Raw genomic sequence first — 13948 nt, forward strand, 5'->3', positions numbered from 1 at the left:
AGTAGTGAGACTGGTAAACCAGACAATGGAGGGGCTCCCTATCACTGAAGGCTTCTGCCCGGATGTGAAGAGCGCCAAGAAAGTGTGCCAGGATGTGGTGAAAGACCTGGAGAAGAAGTTCTGTAGCAGGCGCCTGCTGGAGTCTGTCATATTCTTACAGGAATCCAGGTCCAGACTTTACAAGCTCACATCAAAGACTTATCTGCTAGGCTTGCAAAGGAGGCAGCCTCCCGCTGTTGGTGGAAAGATGTGCACACCAGGTCAAGGCTTTTTCCACAGGTATACTGGCTGCCTTCTTTCTGATATACTCATCCCAGCGCACCAGCAGCTGCGGGTGGAGGAAGTGTACTGCAATGCATCAAAGTCCACTAAGAGAAGTCTATAGGGCCGGTTGTTAAAACTGTGGCCTCACATTAACAAGGTCAGCATTACACCAACCTTGACTCTTGTTGCTATGTGTAGTTTCTCAGTGTCTGCATGGGTTTACTTCAGGGGCTCCGGTTTCCCCCCAAGCTTCTACTTCTGACAATAAAAATGTTGAATTGTTCTGCATTGGGTTTACATTTCAGAACCAGAGGTTGCTGCCTAGAAAAGATAGATTAGTTCGGTATTACTCAATACTGCAGGAGGTGTGTGAGAATTTTTTGAATATTCCTTTAAAAAAAAACACATCAGTTGTACATAATTCCTAAATTAAATATACTATAAAGGGCTCAAAATAAATGTAAATGTATGTTTAAGAAACCACATTTAATATTCAATGTACCTGTTTTCATTGCAATTGTTAGCTGTCGTAAAATTAAAAAATAAAATAATAAACTGCCCCAAAAAATGCGAACAACACAACAAACCACCTTCACGACAAAGTTTGTTTGGTTACTTTTTGCACTGGTCAGGGGGTGGATACATGCCTGAAAAAAAGTTTCAAAAGGGGCAAATTATTGAAAAAAGTTTAAGACAACTGGATTAACTGACACACATAAACTGTTTGTGGTCCTGTCAAACTGTACTGAATTCTACTGACAGGCTTTCCTATTATTGTGTCCACCCCATTTATATGAAGTGCAGAACCACCTCCCTGTATAACACAATACAGTTTAACAGCACCACTAATTTCATCCTTTAAAATGATCATTCAGTTGAGTCAACGCCTCTCTTAAACTGTTTCAACAATAGCTTAACATTATAACCCTCATGATGGTAGGATTTATTGCGGGGCTGTTGTATTGGTCTGTAGTCATGTTAGCTGTGTGACATATGAAGTAAGTGACTGTTATTGAAAGTCCTACAGTGGAAATTGATAGCATCACTCATGGATGACAGTTAGAAGTATTTACATACACTGGCAGCAGGACATAGATAAGAAGTGACTGTTGGCTTTTATCTCTGAGCGTTATTGTGTCGTTACTGAGAGACAGCTTGGGTAAGCTTTAACATCTGCCTGCATTATGCGCAATAATAACTTCACCAGATATTATATAAACATTTCTTTAGGAGTCCTAGTAAAACTCAAAAGTATAGTGTCCACAAGAAATAGTGTCCACACAGGAACATTTACCTATGTCTTAACAGTACAAAAAAAACAAAAAACAGCAGGACAATTCAACCTCATTGAAGTAACTTCCTGTATTCTCCTGTGTTCTCAATTGACCGCATGTTGATCTTACATGGACCACATGCTGACCACACACACGGTGCTGCAGTGGGTCAGCAAAAAGGGGCAATGTGGTGCTACGAACCCTAAAACGCTAAGAGATTGCTGATTCAAAAGATTAAAAGTGAAGTTTCATTCGGACCCCCTGCTATGCACCGTACAAGTTCAGCAGGCAGTTAGGATGTAGAAAGGGGAAAAGATCTCCTTTCTACAGGCCCACATGGGAAACCGGGACGGAAGAACAAAAAAGGAGCAGATGAGAGGAAATGTTTCCTGGTGAGGTTGAAGGAAGGGTTAGGAGTTTAGAAGGTGTACTTTATTTCCTGTCCAATAAAAGTGGAGAGGGGATTGCCAAGTCTCAAAGCGAGTGAGCTCATGGTCTGCAGAGTGCAGCTTTAACGGATGTGTCATCTTTTATCCACATGGCCGGGAGCAAGAGAAGAACGAAAGCACAAGTGTTAGCTTCATTCAACGTCTATGTGGAGCAAGGACTTCTGGGATGACTCTGGCGGTGACAAATTGACTATGTTGACGGTTCTTTGTTTGCTTGTGGCTCAAGAGAAAACTTTTTGGTTAATATGTTCCCAGAGAGATGAGTTCACAAAAGTGTCCGTGTGGGCGGATTATATTGAACTGCGGGACGCCGCGATTGCCTGATCAACAAACAAATGAAACATCCAAGAATGTGTTTACACTGAAATATACCCCCAGGTTTTACAGCAGTGGACTCTAGGAGTGTGTCCTCTAGGTGGACTAAAAACAAATGAGTTATTGTTCTGTACTACCTCCTAAATCCATTTACAAGTTCCGGAGAAATTCCATCTTGAATCCCATAACTGATGTCCTTTGGATTGGTTCTGCTTCATGGACGACTCCCAGCCACATCAAAAACTGACTTTGGAATACTCAGCAAAAAACAAAAAAGCAAGTCTCTGATTGAATGCTGACCATGCAGTTCACTTTTACTGTCTGTTATTTACTTACAAACTAGCAACAAGAGTAAACAAGGTGAGACCAGCCCTTTGCTGCAGACCTCAGGTTGCAAAGCAAAAGCTGACCCGCCACATGTCTCATCAGCCTGGGGAGTCCTGGTGTCTGAGTGTAGAAAAGAACCGCCGCAACATAAACAGAAATTACAGAGAATGCTTGGTTTTACTGGGGGAAAACAAAACATGGTAAAAGGGACCACAGGGGACCAAAATAATATTTTAGAAGGGTCTTAAGGTAGCCTTTAAAGTGCATATTGCACTTGTGGACAAAAAATAACATTTATGCCACTTATCTTGGGAGTGGTCAGGTATTTCCGCATACTGACTACAATCTTTACTACTAACACTGCATGTGTGGTGTGTGATTTGTAAATGGTCACTGGAAAAAAACAAAAAAATATTGTTTTTTAGCTATTACATGTAATGATGGTTATTTTCTGCATTAAATAAATATAATTAAATTGTTTGTCCTATGTGGCTTTTTCATCTGATGTCCTTTCCTCACTCATCATGTATAATGTACAGTACGTGTATGATAGACTCAAATGTCTTCTCCCAGTATAAGGATAAACATTTATTGGTTGCAAATAAAGTTGTTTTTTTTACCTTTAACTTCAAACTATTAACTGAGACTATTACAACTATTCCTTACAGTTGCAAAAGCAGTTGGAAAACCAGCTTTTATGGTTAAGGCTCCCTCTGTTAAGAAAAAATTATGTTCTAACAGTCAATCTTTGCCATTTGGTATGTTAAAGAATGCTTTGATATTCCTATTTGAGACTAATTGTGCATGTTTAAGTGCTATTAATAAATTATTCTGTTTATGGCTACTTCAAAGCCATTGACTGTTGTATTAATTTACTAATTTATTCAGCCTGTTTGTGTTGTCTGTATGTTTAACTGTTTGTGGTTTCATCTGTTGCCTCTTTAATGCTGTTGCTTTGATTGTCTCTAGTATGTGTGGAACCCTCTGGAAAAATGAGATGACACATCTCAAGGGGCTTATCCTAAATAAAGATTTGTGCATTAATACATAGCATTAAAAGTGAAAGTCCCACCATCGGTTCTGTTAGTGGAGTATCTCTTTGGAAGCATGTGTTTCCCGCTTTCTCACCTCTGCAATCATACGATTGGTGTCACCCAGGAAGAGCAGGTTCAGAGCCTCCTCCTCATTGGCTGACTGCTGCAGGGACAGGTTCCTCAAATGGATGTTCTGGTCTGGATCTTCCATAATCAGTACCTTTCTGGGAAAGAAAAAAAAGGTTATTGAAGGAAATTCCATTTATAATAAATTTACTTGAAAACATGATTCAAAAAATGACAAAGCGCGACAAATGAAGTCCAAACCCAAATAATCCAACGCTGAAGCAATTATGAAAAACTAATTATGTCAGTTATGTCATCCATTTCCCTTCCTTGGCCTTGCTCTACTCTAAATCCAAACAAACCACATCTGCGAGTCAGTGGGATTGTGATCCAGTTTGACATGTGTGCTTTATCTTTCCGGGGTTCATAACTTGATAACAGAAAGGCCCTGCAGCTCATTACAAACAGGTGATTTGTGCTTGCCCACATCAAGCCATCTGAAACACACTGTTGTTGGACAGATAGGGCTGAAAGGACTCCTATAATCTCACCGTATCATTTCCATCACGCCACTAGGGTTGTGACAGTTTGGCTACTGGGTGAGATGTCAAAGAGGGTGGAATGACTGGAGAACACATGTTGGCAATTATGTTAACATGTGTAGGTAATTGATGTAGTTTGATAAAACAGTATTAATCTTAATGTGATTAAAGGCCTGTGCTCTGGCAGCCCCACAAGCTCAAAAAAAGGATTGATTATTGTATTTTACACAAATGTAATGACTGTTTAGCATTCGGTGGGTGGAATGCTGAATGCATGATGGAAATAATGCACAGATGGAGACAAGACGAAGTAAAACAGGAACAAAAAAAGAGCCCAAGAATGTGAAAAAGACGAGAATGGGTGGGCAGGGAAAGACACGAAGAGAGAAATTTGTCAGTGCCACAGCTTCTTCTTGAATCAGCAAGTGTGGCCACAGCATGGTTAACATGGGGCACTGTCTATTTCCAGAAGACTGTGATTTGTGGGTATTTAAACCTTGAGCCTGATCCTCTGCAAAAGGAGGGAAGAAACTTAAATGGAACTGGTACAAGAAAATACAAGACAAACACCAAAATGATGTACTGAGACCATGTTGAGCCTAGAGGACAAAAGTCTCATTTGAAATGAGTAAGTATTGAGTTTGACAAAGAAAAAGGAAAAGAAAATCATACATAGAAAAACCTCCAGAGATGGAATTTATAATTACAAAGAAAGATGGACACAAACAAAGTCAAATTGTAAAAAATCTGACCAGCTGCAGCAGCGACTAGCTATGAAAAGCAATTTCTCCACATGACCATTCTGCTCTCCACTCCAGTGGCAGAGTCTGCCACCAGGTCCACCGCATCCATTGCTGTCTCATTATGTCAGTTGGCAGTTCGTAGTGGGGTGGTAAATACTAGAGTCTCCATATTTCACCACACAAAGACTCCAGGCCAGGCTGACAAACGGCTGTACAGGAATGAGGCTCGGCTAAAACCCACAATGTTTAGGAGAATAATGGAGCCAGGGGTGATCGCTCTTTTAAAAAGTCACTCCACAAGGTTAAATATATGACTCTAATTGTTTTGACTTTTTCAAACATAATTGGATGTCTGTGCACTAGCATCAGCATAGAAATAAAAAAAAGACCACTGACGGCAGGTCCTCCAGTCGAGATGCTTCATGTCGGGAATCCAGAAGGTCATATCCCATCTCGTTATAGATCTCCAAGTAGGAAATGTGTGTGGTGTACACCATACTGCTGTCCTGTGGAGCATAAAATACAGCATGTAAAATTGGACTGGGTGCACATGTTTTGGACATTTGGCAAAAGCAGACATTTAAATTAAGATTCTTTGCAGCACAGGGAAAAGAAGGATGTCTGAGAGAGACAGTAGATCCCTATTATACAGGTTTCTAGAGGTTGGAACTGGAAACAGCTTTGTCATCGATCTAATCGATACAACAATGGTCTGCAGTAATGTGTTTCAATTGGGCAAGTGTAAATTGTTATTGTTATGCAGAGCGTCAACACATTTAAGACAAAAGGCAAAAAACACCTCAAACGAGCATAAAAACTCTAAACCGCAGTTGAGGAAATTGTATCCAATGTTTCTGTTTACCTACAGCTTTTCTAATGCAATGCTTAAAAAATGTGCATAAAAATATGTGGATGGAAACACGGTTACTGTGTGTGCCCTTATCGTGCCAGTGAAAGTGATATCTTAGATTAATTGAGACAAGCTAACTGACCTGGGAGAAGCGTTCGAACAGGTAGGAGAGGGTTCGAGGAATAATGCCGCGATCGCTGTAGCGCTCGGCCCCTCCTGTGATGGTGAAGGTCTTCCCACTGCCCGTCTGGCCATAGGCGAATATGGTGCCATTATACCCACCCAACACACTGCATGCACACACACACACAAACACAGATAAACAGATTGAATACACAATTTCATGAACATTGCTTTTCTACCATATCCATTTTTTAAAGATTTATTTGGGGCTTTTTGCTGGCTGAAATCGAATGCTGGAACAATTCGGCTACTAAGGCACTTCTTCCACATCCAATTTGTTCCATAGGTGGCAGGACAAGCACATTTTACAAGTACGGTAGATGTTCTTGGAACAGCACTTGGGTCATGTATATTATTGTACAGATGGGATGTAGGAAAAGTAGAGCCATCTTTTATTTAGAAATACAGTCTAACTTTTCAAAATTGCATGACTTGCCAAAAGCTTTGTCTGTAAATAATTTGCAACGTGCGCCTCCAAAAAACGCCAATATCTTAATTTGCAACAGTGCAAGGGACAGTCAGATATATCCCCAAGCAGACACCAAAAGTCTGAGTGAATTGAATCTGACACTTTAAATCCACAGGAAAGGATGGCAGTGACTGGAGAACTGCTGTGGCGACAGACATCTGCCGGTGAGGGAGGAATGTCTCAGAGAATGAGCGAAGGAAAAAGGCCCGAAACCCTACTCAAATAGGCAGGGCCTGGTACATTTTTGGTTTGGCACTGAACTGCCCTTCTGCACGTGCACAGGGCCGTGGAAACCAATAGTATCGAGCTCTGTTTGAATGAAAGAACGCCTAAAACAGTGGTGCTTAAATGAGGTATGATAAATTGGCAAAAAAAGAAATAAAAAAACTTCTGTTCCGTAAGCTTGGAAATAAACCAGGAAGAAATAGCAAAATGACAGAGGGGCCTCTGACACACAAGCCTGGATCAAAGGTGACGATAAACCTTGTGTTCACTGACTTGCCAATTGCAAGGAAAAGGATATCTTGACAATCTATTTCTAAAGATGAATTATAAACAAAGCTAATCCCCTTGCTTATTCGAATGGAATTGCCAACCCAGTATTACAGCAGTGTGTGGGTTTCCCTTCCTGTGTGCTGTACAATTCCACACCCTGCATGAGACTGGTCAGGGGAAAAAGCTGCATGTCAGTTTATATAAAACACAGCGTCCACTTATGAGAACGGTGGTTGGTTGGACGGCCATTGGGCGTCCATTTAATCTGCAGTGAGTCATGGCCAGTGATTGTCAGCGGGGAGAAAAGACACAGGCTCTGTGTTTGGTTTAATGTCAGTGCTAATGATGCGGCCTCGGCCCTGCCACTGAGGCTTGGGCGGTTCCCAATGCTTGTTCCTGTTTACACCTCAGCTTTCCTGGAGACTGGCAACTCGTTGCCCAGCAGATCCTTTTTCTTCCTGTCCTTTTTTTATTGTTATTAAGAAGTCCCATCTTTTGAGGTAACAGGGTTGAGGATAAAACTGAACAGACCCCCATTCTTCTTTGAACTCGAGCTACAGGTTTCACAGCCTTGTGAAATGGGATTAGAACGCAGATAGAGGGTTTGCCTTGCCAGCCCGACATCATTACGGTGGCTCTTTCTCCACTGGAGCTATTAATGCTGGTTTGTTTTTAAACTACTGTGTTGGGGCTGAAATGACTGGTTTCGGTTACACCACAGCAGAGACAGAGACTAGTGTGCAAGTAAACGGGTTAGAGCTGTTGGCAAAACTTGATGTGCGCCAAGTGTGACGGAGTACCAACAAAAACATCAACGCTCTGACAGTTATTGCTAGTTGAGAGGATTGGCGCCTGCGAGCATGAAACAGAGTTTTAGTGCGGTGACGGCCAAACCTGCTGCGATTCAAAGTGACTCCTGACTAAACCTGAATAAACGTTTCAAGACTGAGGGGGCTTTAGGAAAAACATTCCATCAGTCCAAATTTGATTCCGTTTGTGATTACTGTGACCAGACGTGCTTCTGTAACTGGGACCATGTCAATGTCAACACAAGCTTCACAAGTTATCAGCACACCACACTGGGCTTCACATAGCTATGTCTGCGTCGGTCCCACATGAAGTTCCCTTCAGAATCTCTTTCAAAACTTTTTGTAGCAAGGATACAAGTCTTGGCATATTATGGTGATTGTGATTGAAAGCAACTTATTTCAATAGCACATGGGGGCTGAGCAGGCTGACTAACAGTATTTCCTCCATCCCCTCGTGTCTTTTAATCACTATGGTCAGACTGGATTTAAAAGGTTAAAACTCTGTGGAATTCAGAACATTCAGTGTGTAAACGGGCATCCTGCAGAAGGGGGCAAGGAGCTGACAGTGGAATTAGAAATGTCTGATTGTTGAGACAGATTGGTAATGGCTAGACAGTATGACTGGTGTCCTCTAGGCTGCAGACGTTATAGTCATATCAACGAAAAGAGTTGCAAAGCTCAAGTTGATATGGCAAGACAGACATAGCCTGGCTGTGACTGAAACTTTTAAAACCTGATGTTTACCATCTGCCACAACAAAGGGGGGACTGTTAAAGGCTTGGCTGGGGAGGGCAACCTAATACCTAAGTCTGTGAACCCGTGTGAGTCAGGTCAAATACATCCAAGTCCTTAGTCAGCCAATCCAGACGTCTCGCCATGTTGTTTATGCGTCTTCTAATAGCAAAGATAACGCAAAGCAATTGTGGGCTTTCTACAAATAGCCTCTATTGTGACTAAGAAGCCTGGGGATGAACTGAATTGAGCCAAGAGGACAGGGGAAGAACCTTGTTCACATAACAACAACAACACAGGCAACATTTGATCACAGGAAATTCCAAGTGAAATTCCTCTCCACTTGGCTGCCGTCTCTTTCTGAAGTCAGTCCTGATTTAACACAAAGTCAAGTTAAGGGGTAAAAAGCTCAGACAGACACCTGTAAGAGTTTCCCTTTGTTGAGATGGAGTGACAACTGTGTGGAGAGGTACCTTAGAGGTAAAGAAACAAGGAACTGCATGTCACAATTCTGCTGATTGGAAGATGGAGGAATGAAATGTAAATGCAAAACATTTGTTTTATTGTGTTTATTTTGGGAATGTGTAGAATGCATCTATATTTTAAGAGGTTGGTGAGTTTAATTAAGTTTTTTGGCAAGATTGTATGAAATGTCTTTTACAACAACTTTGAGCCGATTGCCTGCATACATCGCAGCTTGTTTTTGAGTTTGACTGAAGTGAGTTTTAGTGTCGAGCTAAAAGTACACGCCCCCTGACTGCAGTTAGGGGTTCAATGTGTGAAAGCCAATCCTAGATTAACCTGTTTTAGAAGGAGCTTTGTCCGTTTGGTGGTTTGCCTTGCTATCTCTATGTTAACCATCTTTGTAGCTTCCTTTTGGATGTGTGCTTGTCATCTGACGCCTGGTCGATACATTTTTAGAGGCTGACGGCCTGAAACGTGCCAAACACGGCAAAATAAGGAACTCCAGGCAGAGGGCAGGGTCTCTATGCAGATACAGACTCCACCACACACATCTGATGGGTCATAAGTGGTGATTGAGAGAGATTAGTTTTGTTATTTGTTTTCAGGAAAAACCTTCTCATTCTGCCTTTTATAAATAAAGTTAACCAGATATATTTGGCATATCAGAATCTAAAATGTAATTTAAAATTTTACCATTTTTCCCTTAAATTAAATAGTACTAACAAAAGACTATTGTTGATCTTGAGGGCCAGATTCTTTTCTGCAGGTTACGCCAATGAATGTGATCCTCATGCATGGCGGATTAAACAACGGCTCAAAATGAGTGAGCAACTACAACATAGCTCTGTGTTGTGGCTTGGAAATGTTCTCACACTCGCGATGGCACAGTGTGCCATCTCGCCTGCCAGCTCGGTCCACTTAGTGGTTTAAGTATGCAAAGCACGCCAAAAATCACAGGCACCCTCCATTTCCATCTTAAAAGAAAGCTGAGCTTTACTGACTTCCTGTCAACAAGGACGCTTAAAGCCTGTGTGGCCTGAACTCCACATGGAGAGCTGAGCGATGCTGGGCACAGGTGGGCAGGGATTTGTGAATGAGATAATGAAAAGGTGGAAGTTTTAAAGGTTGACGAAAAGTTTAAAGACATGAACTTTTAAAATGTACGTGGCATCAATATAAACGTGTGTTTACATTTTTTTTAAGAAGTGCAGTGAGATTTTACCTGTCTGCAACTGGTTTGGCAATGTTTTCAAATATCTCTTCTTGTTTGACAGCTTGATCAAAAACCTTTAGGAACCTAGACAAAAGTGAGAAGCACAGAAGAGGTCAGAACATCTTTCTATAGTTTGATTTACTACCGTAACACACAGAACTTACACGTTGATGGTTTATCTCACACATCCAGCCTCAACAGAATCACCTACAACAGCACTGAGTAAACAGTCGATTTCATCGAGGGCAGTTCATCGACGGAGTTTGGTTTCTCCGTCCTCTAAAGCCGTCTCAGCCCGTCATGTTTCATCCCACAGAAAGATGAGAGTGATGTGAGAGGAATCCGCCCAGGAAGATTGTTAAATGTGGAAATTTTATTGCTATAATGGCACAAGGGAACCTCCGCAGGCTATTATAAGACTCTGTGGTTTCCAAAAGGCTCTCGGTGTCCGCTGCAGTCTGACTCCATAACTGTGAGTTTAGGGCTTGGAAGCGTGGCATGGGCCCTGCCCGGAGGGTACCGTATATAAGGCTGCAGCTTTCACCACCAGCGCTGAGCAGATGTTCTGGCTCTGCACTGCTCTTATGCAACTTTGAGAGTGTACATTCTGCTGGGCAGCTCACCTTCCTTCATGTAGTATGTTATCTTTATTCCTCATAAACTCTACAGTTGCTCCGCTCCTGCAGATTTATATAACTGCATGCAGTTATATTTCTTTTTACTCTTGTTTCAATTTTTATACAAAGAAAGTGCTGCTTTCTTTTAACGTATAAGACAGAAACAGAACAGAGTTTGTTCACATAAAAAGAAAGAACCTTCTCAGGTATTTAGAGTCGCATATATAAAAGCTTTCACTGGCTAAAAGTTCAATAAATACTCAACAGTGTTACTGATACAGTGCATTACAGTTATGTGGGTATTATAGATTATTAAAGTGGACCCCTGCAATTGAATTTAATTGGTCCAAATTAGATGGCCGATTTTGAAAATTAAGTAAATTAAATAATGCAGTATAATTAATCTTTATTGTCCGCCAAGGTGTAAAATTGTCGTTGGCTCACCAAAGACAACATCTCTATAAAACACAGGCTATCCAGATACAAATACAGCTCTACCTGAACTTGTAGCACTCCCTCTTGTTGTTAACAAAGCCTTCAGCCACGTCCCTGGGCACCAGAAACTCCAAAGAGGCACCTGTCGGCTCACCATTGTCCACAGAGTACACCTGAGGGAGCCAGAGACAAAGCAGAGTTACCACAATATTTGGACAGTATTTTAAGAGTAGCCATAAGCATTCATTTTCCGTTTGGAACGAGTTGTCTCCTATATTTTCTATGACTGTTATGGTACGTGGTAGCATGAAGAGCATGAAGCCCAACTTAAACACTGAACTTTAAATCATGTTTGGTATAAAATATAACTTTGGCCACTCGAGGTTTGGATAATGCAAGCCCCGAAATGAAAAAGCTGGAGTTTATGAAGCATGTATCCTGTGGAAGCAATAGAACAAGCAAGCAATCATGATCAGTGTACAGTGTACCGGACAAGCTCTGCAATATCACCTCCGCTCAGAGGCGCCTCAGGGGAGAGGAGGAAGGCTGTGGAACATTAAACCGATATAGACTGAGGCTTAGCAGTGGAGGACATTAAAAGCGAGGGCCGGCTGGGTCAATCCAAACACCCCCAGCCCTCAGCATATGTTCTGGCATATGTTTCCGCTGGACACTGACGTAATTACAGGTCCCCAGGTGGTTTGGGGAATAAAAGATAAGACATAAATGATTGGATTGTTTTTCACCGACATCTCTGACAGCGTCACCTCCTCAGAAACCTCACAAAGGCCCCCAAGCAGGTAGCTGTGCTCATTTTGTTTTTGCTGGATATTGTCAAGCTCACGCTAACGTGTCACAGAAACCCTCAAAGTAATTGGATCATTTCTTCCATCGGCTGATGCGTTCAGACAATAAACTGGGTTTAAGGGAGAACAGTGGGAGAGCTACCAGGGATGTTTGTCTATGATATTAATTTTCTTTCATTTTACATGTGAATCCAATATAGAGGCCACTCATCTGATAGTAGGTGAACATATACAGCGGGTAAAAAAAGTATTGAACATAATAATAATAATAATTAATAATAATTAAGCCTTTATTAGTCCCACAATGGGGAAATTATTTCTCTGCATTTAACCCATCCCGGAGGAGCAAACAAATACGTTCAGAAATTAAGTTATGTGTAATAAAATGGAATGACACAGGGAAAAAGTAATAAGTATTGAACACGTGTTCAATACTCATTTTACCCGCTGTATATGCTTGTGTGGAAGGCTTGCTACTGTTTGACACCTAAATTATAAAATCTGATTCTGTCTCAGTATGCTGCATTTTACAGAATACATATTTATTGTGTGGATAAGAAGAAAAGATATGGCCATTAATCCAGAAAGATTAATAAGAAGCAAAGAAAATGTATGAGATTGTTAACACACTGAACATCAGCACAAAAAAACAATCTGTCAGCTTTAATTTTAAATTTTGGACATTTCCATCGGCCACAAAACACCCCTTTAGAAGGAGGTATATAAAGTGTGCTCACTTTACATAGTTTCTGATTATTTTTTTTAAGTCTGTTAGGCTGAATGCACTTTTGCACAAAAAGCATAGGTGTGTTAAAAAAAAAAATAGAAAAAAAAAAAAAAATAAAATTAAAATTAAAATTATTAAAATTTAATAAAAATAAATACATGTCATGCAGGGTCCAGTTTCAGGGCCTGGAGCTGTGCAGTGAATTAATAAACCCAGAGCATGAAGGACTGTTTGGTAGACGTGATGGGGGGGGGGGGGAGGGGGAGGGGGTATTTACAAGGGTTTTATTTAAATGTTGTCTTTAATTTTAAACTTACCGCTGTAGTTTTCTTGGAGGGTTTAATGCGACCATATATCTGTATCGTCTGTTTCACCATTTTTACCCTTTATACATATAAACCTGCTCAGGTCTGGTCCTTCAGCTCGTCGCTGTGCTCTCTCTCTATGTCTCTCTATCTCTCTCTCTCTATGTCTCTCTCTATGTCTCTCTCTCTCTCTCTCGTTTGTTGCAGCCGGTTGCTAGGTGACGGCGGTCCCCTCCAGCTGACAAAGATCCTCTATGCTTGTGAAGATGGTTCATCAGAGTGAAACACCCTTTCCCTCTACCATGCTCATTCTTTCTTTTATCCATAATGACTGATGGCAAGAGTCCTCTAACAGTGTCTTCAAGAATAACTTTGAAGACACTGTTAGAGGTAAATAAATGCACAGAAAAATACATTTTCTTTTGATGTGGGTTATGCTCTGAGCAGGTGTTTTGTGTATTTAAAGGGTCACTGCAGGTTCAGTGACTCACACTGGTGATATTGACAGAGGTGTAGTCAGCACTGTTGGCACTCCCCACACAGCAGTTACTCATGATGCAAATACTGTAGGCTCAACACACAATTGACAGACCGGACAGTCATTGATATGAAATAAAATTTAGCAATGATTACCACACACCTACTGTGTGTGAAGGTAATGTGGATGTTGCAATAAAAAACTTTAAAACACCCCGAAATGACAGAGACCAGACTGCAGAGTTCTGCAAGTGTTGTGTGCATAATGTGAGACTAAAGGAGTGGAATGCAACAGTCTTTTAAGGTACTAGTCGGTTTTCATTCATACACGAGCACACACACAGACATAGA

The 13948-nt window shown here is 41.2% G+C and overlaps 1 protein-coding gene across 1 annotated transcript in view; it reads right to left on the reverse strand.

Moving 5' to 3' along the window:
• The window catches only part of kif6 (kinesin family member 6), a 58359-nt gene extending 45167 nt beyond the window's left edge, over window positions 1-13192 (reverse strand). The window contains exons 1-6 of the mRNA XM_054614482.1: window positions 13133-13192; window positions 11346-11455; window positions 10240-10314; window positions 6007-6154; window positions 5411-5520; window positions 3758-3887 (exon numbers count right to left, since the gene is read on the reverse strand). Of these exons, the coding sequence (XP_054470457.1) occupies window positions 3758-3887; window positions 5411-5520; window positions 6007-6154; window positions 10240-10314; window positions 11346-11455; window positions 13133-13192 (633 nt within the window). The remainder of the gene's footprint in view (window positions 1-3757; window positions 3888-5410; window positions 5521-6006; window positions 6155-10239; window positions 10315-11345; window positions 11456-13132) is intronic.
• Window positions 13193-13948: the final 756 nt, after the last annotated feature.

This window comes from Anoplopoma fimbria, chromosome 15 (assembly GCF_027596085.1).
Source record: "Anoplopoma fimbria isolate UVic2021 breed Golden Eagle Sablefish chromosome 15, Afim_UVic_2022, whole genome shotgun sequence".
NCBI lineage: Eukaryota > Metazoa > Chordata > Actinopteri > Perciformes > Anoplopomatidae > Anoplopoma > Anoplopoma fimbria.